The sequence below is a fragment of the Salmo trutta genome, chromosome 39 (assembly GCF_901001165.1).
Source record: "Salmo trutta chromosome 39, fSalTru1.1, whole genome shotgun sequence".
NCBI classification, from domain to species: Eukaryota; Metazoa; Chordata; class Actinopteri; order Salmoniformes; family Salmonidae; genus Salmo; species Salmo trutta.
The window spans coordinates 22,600,189-22,611,336 of record NC_042995.1 but is presented as its reverse complement, the minus strand read 5'-3'; the positions used below and the strand labels follow the sequence as shown (position 1 = coordinate 22,611,336).

General features: G+C 47.2%; 1 protein-coding gene across 1 annotated transcript; it reads left to right on the top strand.

Annotated features, from left to right (window-relative positions):
• The first annotated feature begins 4,854 nt into the window (after positions 1–4,854).
• On the top strand, positions 4,855–11,148 carry adamts1 (ADAM metallopeptidase with thrombospondin type 1 motif, 1). Its single transcript, XM_029740802.1, has 8 exons — positions 4,855–6,006; positions 7,154–7,497; positions 7,741–7,873; positions 8,025–8,482; positions 8,947–9,133; positions 9,427–9,605; positions 9,949–10,124; positions 10,355–11,148. Exons 1-8 carry the CDS (start codon positions 5,382–5,384, stop codon positions 11,091–11,093), a joined length of 2,841 nt encoding a protein of 946 aa, XP_029596662.1. The 5' UTR covers positions 4,855–5,381; the 3' UTR covers positions 11,094–11,148.

The window sequence follows — 11,148 nt, the reverse complement described above, 5'->3', positions numbered from 1 at the left end:
TTAATTTATTGGATGTATTCAGAACTTTTTTCGATTTTACTAGGAAAGACCTCTTTTGAAAGGGCGACTTGAACTAAAGTAGCAAAGTATCCTCTCTCTCTCTCTCATTCAGACTTTTTACCTTACATACAAGAGGTTAAAGCCTTGTTCCCAGATCATGTTAGATTATGGCCTATGGTCATGCAACCATGCATACAGAGGTTACAGGGAAAGTTGTGCCCCATCACAATGTGATCAGAACTACTCCTGTTGGGTCACGTGACAATGCACTCAGGTCAAATGAAACGTACGGTGATCAGTCCCTTCATGGACTGATTTTAAAATCCCAGTTCAGTCACTCGAAAATCATTATTGACAATGAATGGGCGTTCTTCATTTTGTGAATCGGAATTTAGAGCGCGATGGAGACGGACAGCCAGACTACACCGATCTACAACAGTATAACAGCTAGGAGAGAAGAACGCAAAGACCATTTCCACTCTTTATGAAGAAGAGTGAAAACAACTGACAGGTGATGAATGTATAACCATTATAAATCACAGCATAAGTCACAGTTAAGAAAGGCAACATAAAAACCTAGTTGGCTGCTGTTTAGTGTCACCCTCACCTCATGGAGTTTAAGGAAGACCATACACTTGCTCTTCCCTTCTCTTTATTCAATGGCTGGACCGCATATACAGTGGCAAGAAAATGTATGTGAACCCTTTGGAATTACCTGGATTTCTGCATAAATTTGATATAAATTTGATCTGATCTTCATCTAAGTCACAACACTAGACAAACACAGTGTGCTTAAACTAATAACACAAATGATTGTATTTTTCTTGTCTATATTGAATACATAATTTAAACATTCACAGTGTAGGTTAGGAAAAGTATGTGAACCCCTAGTCTAATGACTTCTCCAAAAGCTAATTGAAGTCAAGAGAACTAACCTGGCGTCGAATCAATGAGACGAGATTGGAGATGTTGGTTAGAGCTGCCCTGCCCCATAAAAAACACTCACAAAATGTTGGTTTGCTATTCACAAGAAGCATTGCCTGATGTGAACCATGCCTCGAACAAAAGAGATCTCAGAAGACCTAAGATTAAGAATTGTTGCCTTGCATAAAGCTGGAAAGGGTTACAAAAGTATCTCTAAAAGTCAGTCCATGGTAAGTCAAATTGTCTATAAATGCAGAAATTTCAGCACTGTTGCTATTCTCCCTAGGAGTGGCCGTCCTGCAAAGATGACTGCAAGAGCACAGCGCAGAATGCTCATTGAGGTTAAGAGTAATCCTAGAATCTCAGCTAAAGATTTACAGAAATCTCTGGAAGATTCTAACATCTCTGTTGACGAGTCTACAATATGTAAAACACTAAATAAGAACGGTGTTCATGGGAGGACACCACGGAAGAAGCCACTGCTGTCCAAAAAAAAACATTCTGAAGTTCGCAAAAGAGCACCTGGATGTTCCACGGCGCTTCTGGCAAAATATTCTGTGGACAGATTAAACTAAAGTTGTGTTGTTTGGAAGGAACACACAACACTATGTGTGGAGAAAAAAAGGCACAGCACACCAACATCAAAACCTCATCTCAACGGGCTGCTTTGATGCCTTAGCTTGCTATCATCGACGGAAAAATGAATTCCCAAGTTTATCAAGACATTTTGCAGGAGAATGTTAGGCTATCTGTCTGCCAATTGAAGCTCAATAGAAGTTGGGTGATGCAACAGGACCACGACCCAAAGGACAGAAGTAAATCATCAACAGAATGGCTTGAACAGAAGAAAATACGCCTTCTGGAGTGACCCAGTCAGTCCTGACCTCAACCCGATTGAGATGCTGTGGCATGACCTCAAGAGAGCAGTTCACACCAGACATCCCAAGAATATTGTGGAACTGAAACAGTTTTGTAAAGATGAATGGTCCAAAATTCTTCCTGACCGTTGTGCAGGTCTGATCCGCAACTACAGAAAACATTTGGTTGAGGTTATTGCTGCCAAAGGAGGGTCAACCAGTTATTAAATCCAAGGGTTCACATACTTTTCCCACCCTACACTGTGATTGCTTACACGGTGTGTTCAATAAAGACATACAAAATTATAATTGTTTGTGTGTTATTAGTTTAAGCAGACTGTGTTTGTCTATTGTTGTGACTTAGATGAAGATCAGATAAAATGTTATGACCAATGTATGAAGAAATCCAGGTAATTCTAAAGGGTTCACATACTTTTTCTTCCCACTGTACCTGCATTTACTAAGGTGTTGTCTTTCACTACAAGATTGATGACGATGATGATAGATCATTTTACCACAATCCCAGGTCAGATGAGAGTAGAAGTGTGTGTGTGTGTGCAGTGCTGGCGTGCGTGCCTTTTCCCTGTTGCTATTTAAAAAGACATCAAAAGGGCATAGGGCATACTGTATGAACTACCACATGATGAGAAGGGACGGATGGAGTGTGATATGCCAAAGTGCAGACGTCACATTAGACACACACGCACACACACGCCTACACACACCCACACACACTCTAGAATGTAGTCACATTGACTCCTTTTTATAGCCAATGGGGATGGAGTGTACTTATTAACCTTCACGCCCTCATATAAATGAATATGTGTGCTAAATCTGGTGTAGTAGACTCCATCTCTCCCTATGACATATCCACTAAGATAGCGTAATAACTGTTACTCCCTTAAGAAACTGATATGTGTACAAGAATCAGAGTGTAGCTGCATATGACATTATATAATAGCCCTGACTCCCTTTACAGAGGCAATATGGGGTTCAGTGATCACTCATTTAAAAGTTTTAAAATGTATGTAGCAATCCCAGATTGATATGTTCTGGTGTATTGCTCCTTTCTAGGGACTTGTAAGAATGCTGTGGAGACACTGTAAGTCCCTGTGTGGCCTGTAGAGTGTATGAATTGATGGAAGTTCCAGTCCGGTGGTACTGAAGTCTGAGAACACTGAGGTCAAATGTGATGTTGTGCTGCCATCTGCAGGCTATAGGGCTTTTGTCACCAATAAATGATCTTCACCAACACAATAATACTACATGACTACGCCTTTGCAAACCCTTTTCTGTGCCTAAATGAAATACCCAATAAAAACCAAGCAACAACAACCTATTGCCTTCACTTGTGTTCCCAAAATACCATTGGCCCTCAGAATAAGTCATTTAGAGATAGCAGAGGTGCCAGTTCCATTGAAATATATGCCATTGAGCAGACTGTTTTATCCAAAGCGACTTACAGTTATGTATGGGTGGCGCCTGGAATTTAAAATCCTGCCGTGCCACGCTCTACCAACTGAGCCATACAGGACAAGATGTCATTCATAATACAGAATTAATTCAAAGATATTGGATTTGGCAATCAATGACCTCTCAACACAAATTGGGACTAAATGCCCCTCTATGCCACAGAGAGGTGTACAGTTAAGGCTGGTATCAAAGCCCTGTTCATTTTATGGCCATTTTTTGATTTAGAATCCCTTATGCCTCCATACCTGGGTTAATAAAGATAGAAATTATGATCTTCCATACAACCAATTTTTTTCCCCCCCCTTACATGTGTGACATGCAAATGCTGAGCCAAAGGAGTCTAGTCTTAGGTGGGACTAGCATGTGCCATGTATTGGATTTATGGCAGTAGTAGAGCCTTTGGTGGTCCTTTGTTACTTTTTACACGGTCCACGTCTGACATCTGTTGGACTACTATGTCACTACAACTATTCTCTCTCCCCGACCTGTTGCGCTTAAGGTGGCCCATCACAATTCTCCCCTCGAAATTGTAAGTTCAATTCATATTATGGGCTCCAACTAATGCGTTAAAAACGCATTTAGTGAATTGATTATAAACGTTTCCCTCATATACTCTACTTGCCAGGCCATACTCATAACAGACTCGCAGTTCACTAAGAGGCTGAGACCACCGTGTATGGCACTTTATTCATCTTATCTCTTGATCTTTATCTCTTGGCTGTTGGTGTTCCTGCACTGTATCTGTGACGTCTTGTTTTGTTCCCGTACGGTATGTACCACTTGTCTGTCCTGTCATCTGGGTGAATAGACTAACATGTACCTGTAAATAGACTTACCATACATAGACACGGCTGGGTTTTGTATTTTTATTCGTGTGTCATGTATCATTATTCAAACGTGATATATAATACTTAGCAAATATTTACTCGGTCACTGGGAGGGGGCGAGTAATCCGTCGATAATTCGTTTGGAAAGGTTCCAGAGTACTGGATTTACACAAGTGATGCGGTTTTCACCATATGTTTGAGAAGAGGAGCTGGGAAGACGAACGCGTGGAGGGGAGGGGGTGTCCGTCCAAGGAGAGGGGCCCAGCCTCGGAGGGTTGAGTGGAGAAGGAGATGCGTCCAAGGGACTATTCCACCTTAAGAACTCACCGGCCCCTCTGCGCTCCCTCTCCCCGAAGAGCTACGGAAACCCGCCAGGCCGCCACCGCGCACAGCTCGCTTGGCACTGAGGCTATGCAAACGACTCCTCGCTCCCGGTATCGAGCCCCGGTGCGATGGTTGCCATGTCTGACCTGCTATCCCCACATCTCCAGTTTCACAGACACCACACCACTGCCACAGATAAACCACTGCCACCTTCATGAAGTATCATTTACATTCAACGTGTGGGTATAGGCTATACGAGCACAGCGTAAAAGTAGCAGGGGCGAAAAGTATGAGAGTTTTTAGTGTAAATGATGAGAACATTTAGGGGGAGGACGGGGTATGGGGAGAGGAGTGAGGGCTATAAGTCCCGCCTACAAGCAGAGCAGGAGAAAAAAATTGTTCTGGGCCAAACGCGTCCCACTCCACATTGATTGATTATTATGGCACGTCTCTATGTCTGCGTTTTGTTGCGCACGAGATTTCGTCTCTAAAAGATCAAAGGGGCTTCAGGAAGGGGTGGTCCCGAGTAGGGGGATATATAGGGAGCCGGGGTCTGTCCGTCTTTAATGCAAAATCAGAGCAGAAACTAGACGGCACAGTAGAAAAAAACCTGCGCCCGAAGTCACATAGAAACTCAAACAGCTGTTGAGTATTCAAGAGAGGGCTGAAAGAATCACCAACGTTCCGAAGAGTTGGAATTTATCTACTGCTGTGCTTTTTTCGACCAAGAGACTATAAGAAGACTCGAGCTTGAAGCAACAAGATATGAAGTCTGAGCTGTAGACTATTTTGAATGGGTTTTGCACTGGATTTGTTTCCGTTTTAGTTTTTTTACACTTACAGAATTTCTGGAGGTGTTTTAGTTCTTGGACTGATATTTTTTAGTTATTAGTGGAGTCTTTTACGGATTTTACTTGCTTCCGCCAGACACTTCAATATAATTTTATCTTTCAGTTTGAAGGGTTTAACACGGAATATGAAGTGGTTCGTTTGTGTCTCGTTCAGTTTGATTACCGCTCTGTGCGTGAGCGCGGCGCACGGCACATGGGAGGAAAGTACAGTTATACCGGTCAGACTCGACCCGGTTCGGCCGGAGAGGGAAGCCGAGCAGGGCCGGACCCTTTCGGTAGAGGAGCGAGAGAAGGAGTCGGAGATGCGGGTCTACCGGTTGGACGTATTTGGCAAACGGGTGGTCTTGGAGCTAGAGCCGGACCAGACCTTCCTGGCGCCTGGGTTTGTGTTCCATGTGGTGGGGAGCCCGGAGTTGCTGGGGGAGCGGGAATCTGACAGCAGCGCAGCCGAGACTCGGTGCTTCTTCTCGGGCACGGTGAACGGGGAGGAGGACTCCGCAGCTGCGCTCAACCTGTGCCACGGACTACGGGGCGGCTTCTACCTGCAAGGTGAAGAGTACTTCATCTATCCCAATAATTCGACTGATGCACAGTCTGTTGATGGGGACCTCCACCTCATTCGCCGGAGAGGTCGGGAATCTTTTGCAGAGGAGAGCAGCTCAAAGTGTGGGGTCAACGAGGACGAGGTCAGGTTGCCAGAGAATCAGGAGACAAAAGTAAACCATGGAACCACTAACTCAGACCACCCAGGTATGCATTAACACTTCTAAAACCTTTGACTTGGGTCCCTTTAGGAATATGCTGACTTTCAATCATATTCATATGCCTACATCTTTTAGTAAGAAAAAACAATAAGCCAAGTTGTGTTGTATGTCTACATCATGTATGGCAAACGAAAAGGACTCTGGCCCAATTCCTGTACCAGCCGTGTCCTGGGGCTTCAATTCCTGAAACGGGCAGAGTTTAGCCAGAGGATTTGTCTATCCAAACTACCTCATCTTCTGTCTTGGAGTGATGCGTAAAATACCACTTTTACGCAAACATCTGAGCCTCTAATAATTACACACAGCGAATGCTATATATTTAAATGTTGAGGTAAGGGTGGATAAGCCGATACTTTGACCGGTGCATAGCTAGGGTTAACGGGGAATGGGCTCAGCTTTGACAGTATACGCAGGCAAGGGGAGAAGGGGGAGGGTAAGGCTCGGAGGAAGTGAGCGGGGAGTGACGGAGGGAGGGAGGTACGGGCCGGGGACGGTGGCTGGTGGAAACTAGTCTCACCGCCTCCTGGTACTGCACGTTGCAGGTCAGCACTGTCAGACATTTTCCCAGATTTTTTTTCTCCCCCTCTCACACATAATTTCCACGCAGTGAAGGTACATTTGTGAATGTAGTCCTTAGGAAGAGACGCCCATACAGAGAAAACGATTCCACGTGAAATTTCACAGATGAACTCATGTAAAAACGTGTTTTTGGAACACTAACACATGTAATAATCACATGTGAAATGCATGTGGTTTTTCAGTAAGGGGCTGCTGAGTCACCCAATGAGAGTCGCTGGAGCTGCTCCAGACACATCTGGAGACGTCGATCTCCTCAGTGCTCAGGCGCTCTTCATCTGCCCTAGAAAATACACATTTGTAGCCTTACAAACCATGATGGCCTGTAGTATCACTTGTTACAACTCAAATAAAATCACTTGTGACAACTCAGATATTCGCCATAAGCAATTTGACATTTCATCCTCAAGTCTCTCATCTCTCATCAGACTGTTTACAGACTAACAGTTCATCAATTTAAACCAGAGAAACCAGGCTCTCACAAGAGAACTGTCTTAAAAGTCTGATTCTAGGCCAGTTTGTCTGACCTCTCTCGATTCTTCTCTCTTTCCATCCAGCCCACCACCAGCGGTCCAAGCGCTTCGTGTCCACGCCTCGCTTCGTGGAGATCATGATCGTGGCCGATCAGTCCATGGCCGAGTTCCACGGTGCCGGACTCAAGCCCTACCTGCTCACCATCATGGCGGTGGCATCGCGCCTCTACCGCCACCCCACCATCCACAACTCCATCAGCCTAGCCGTGGTCAAGCTCTTGGTTGTCTACGAGGAGGAGAGCGGCCCCCAGGTGTCGTCTAACGCTGCCCTGACCCTCCGCAACTTCTGCCAGTGGCAGCGGCAGCACAACCCGCCCAGCGACCGCCACCCAGAGCACTACGACACGGCCGTGCTCTTCACCCGAACGGTATGTTGCTTTTGCATTTTAACACTGTTTCACAATGTTTTTACACCTATGTTTACTGTGGTAACAGGCAACACCTTCACAACTACTTGGTTGCTTTCCAAATGGCACCTATTTCACTATATAGATCCCTACTTTTGATTTGAAACCGGGTTCTGCTTTATGATATGGGTTTTGTGTCTGTGTGTGTATGTGGGAAAGCAGTGAGTTTGACAGATGTGTTTTGTCCCTTCTCACCCCCTATAGGACCTGTGCGGCGCCCACTCCTGTGACACGCTAGGCATGGCGGATGTGGGCACGGTGTGCGACCCGGAGAGGAGCTGCTCCATCATTGAGGACGACGGGCTGCAGGCGGCATTCACCGTGGCACACGAACTCGGTAAGATGCCACCCTGATGCCAAGCTGACACATATGCACCATACATTCACATCTCTGTCACTAGCCACACACAGTACACATCTCCTCTCTCAGTCCCAAACCAACCCCTTGTCTCCCCTCTCTCCATTCCTCCCTCTCTTTTGTGCCTTAGGCCATGTGTTCAACATGCCCCACGATGATTCCAAGCAGTGTGCCAGCGTCAACGGTGACCATTGGGGCTCGCACATGATGGCATCCACCCTGTCCAACCTGGACCAACTCCAGCCCTGGTCGCCTTGCTCCGCCCTCATGGTCACCTCCTTCATGGACAACGGACACGGCCAGTGCCTATTGGACAAGCCCCACAAGTCCCAGCCACTGCCTGCCGCGCTACCCGGAACCGTGTACGACGCTGACCGCCAATGTCGCCTGACTTTCGGGGAGGAGTCACAGCACTGTCCCGACCTGAGTACCACATGTGTGGCGCTCTGGTGCACAGTGACCACAACCAACGGACTGCTGGTCTGTCAGACCAAGAACTTCCCGTGGGCGGATGGGACGCTGTGTGGCCATGACAGCTTCTGCCTGGCGGGACAGTGTCTGAGCAAGACGGAGGCCGCTCGTCACCAGGTGGGTGTTAACACTGTTATAACACAGCCCTATGACAAAGTCTTAAAGTCAATGGGAGTGATGGAATTGGTCCATTGGGGGGAAAGGAAGTATAATGCAGCTTTGGGATTGGCTAGTTTTAGCTACATTGGATTAGGTCCAATGTTATGTCTTTTTTATATATATCAGGCTAGCTATAGGAGTGTTGAAATGTTATAGGACTCTCAAACTCAAATCTTGACCTTGAAGCCAGTTCCACTGCAATTTTTCATTGTTACCTTATTATCAGAGACTGATTTTGACCAAGAACACCAGGTGTGTGCAATGAATTATGTGGTAGGACAGAAAACCAGCAGGCTCTGGACTTCATAGGGTAAGAGTTGAGTACCCCTGTTATAGGGGCTAAAGTGTGTTATAGGGGCTAAAGTGTTATATGGGCTAGTGTGTGTGACTATGAATGACGATGATGTCCTCTCCTGTTGCAGACTCCAGTCAACGGTGCCTGGGGAGTATGGGGACCATGGGGAGACTGTTCCCGTACCTGCGACGGAGGGGTGCAGTTCTCCTTCAGGGACTGTGATAGCCCTCTGCCCAAAAACGGGGGCAAGTACTGCGAGGGCAAGAGGATCCAATATCGCTCCTGTAACACCGAAATCTGCCCTGACAGCAACGGTAAGAGCCTCTACTAGCCTCACTTATTACATACTTAGTTCATGCTTATTACAAAGCTAATACACTAATTACTCTTATTACACACACATATTCATATATTTATACTTGGAAATTATACAACCTTATTTAGGCACATAGGCCACTGACTTGCATATTGTACTTATACTTTCTACACGTTTGAGAATAGCCATATTTGAATATCACAGCCTACTGTAAAGTAAACATAAGGCTCAAGCTAATCTAACAGTGAATATCACACCTCTCTCTCTCTCTTCATCCCTCTTTCTCTATAGGTGTGTCGTTCCGCGAGGAGCAGTGTCTGGCCCACAACGATATTTCGTCACAGGTGTCATTCGGTTCTGGAGACGGCGTGGAGTGGGTTCCCAAATATGCCGGCGTCTCGCCCAAAGACCGCTGCAAGCTGGTGTGTCGGGCCAAGGGCACAGGCTACTTCTTCATTCTGAAACCCAAGGTAAGTCAGGTCACACCACAGATACTTTTGCAAAAATGTAGACAAACACTATCTAGGCTAGCTAGACTAACTAACACTGCCTAGGCTAACTAGGCTAACACTGTCTCTAGGCTAAGCTAATGCTGTCTAGGCAAATTAGGCTAACACTTTCTAGGATAACTAGGCTATCACTGCCTAGGCTAACTAGGCTAACACTGTCTCTAGGCTAACTAGGCTAAGCTAATGCTGTCTAAGCTAACTAGGCTAACACTTTCTAGGATAACTAGGCTATCACTGTCTAGGCTAACTAGGCTAACACTGTCGAGGCTAACTAGGCTAACATTTGTTTCTCTGCAACCGTCAGGTGGCTGACGGTACTCCCTGCAGCCCGGACTCCACCTCAGTGTGTGTGCAGGGTCAGTGTGTGAAGGCGGGCTGTGACCGAATCATCGGCTCCAGCCGTCGCTTCGACAAGTGCGGCGTGTGCGGAGGCAACGGCTCAACCTGCAAGAAAGTGTCGGGTGCCCTGGAGCGTGCCAGGTGAGATCAATGACCTATGACCTCAAAACAGCCATCTTTGACTAGAAATTACTGTTTTCTAGTTGAACCCATTTACTAACTTTTACTACAGTCTGTAGAATCCTATTTTTCTCAAATTAATCTATCTCTATCACTCTAAACCCTCTTTTTAACCCAGTAGAGACTCTTACACTTATGCATAACTTTTTACCATTGGCTATGTTTGACCGTTGTGTTTTTCTGTCCCTCAGGCCTGGTTACCAGAACGTCGTGACCATCCCCGCTGGCGCCACTCACCTGGACGTGAAGCAACGTGCCCCCGGCGGTGGTCGCCATGACAACAGCTACCTGGCAGTGTTGCGCCAGGACGGCACCTACCTCCTGAACGGCGACTACAAGCTGATGACTCTCGAAACAGACATCGCCCTCAAGGGGGCGTTGCTACGATACAGCGGTAGCTCCGCCTCCCTGGAGCGTCTACGCAGCTTCTCGCCCCTCCCCGAGGCCCTGACCATCCAGGTATTGTCTGTAGGCGACTCGCCCCGTCCCCGTGTCAAATACAGCTACTTTGCCCCGAGACCCGCTTTGGCGTCACCTAGTGGTGGAACGGTGGCACGCCGCCAGTCCATCAATGCCATCCGGGAGCTGGGGGACGCTGAGTGGACCCTGCGGGAGTGGGGCCCATGCTCTCAAAGCTGTGGGGGCGGTACTCAACAGAGGGAGGTGCTGTGTCTGAATCCCCAGGGGCGGCCATCACGGGAGTGCCCGGAGGAGCTGCGCCCGTTGGCTTCACGCCCCTGCGCCCCACAACCCTGTCCTTCATGGTTCCTGGGGGAGTGGTCGGCGTGCTCCAAGAGCTGTGGCCGCGGGTTCCGCAAGCGCCCGCTACGCTGCGTGGGACACAACGGGCGTACGCTTGCCCACGAGAGCTGCAACCCCAAAGACAGGCCTCGACCACTGCTGGACTTGTGCAACCAGAGCGCCTGCTAAGACTGTCGGGACTCACCTCATTACTACGTCCCTGAAGAACAGCTCATGAAAGAAA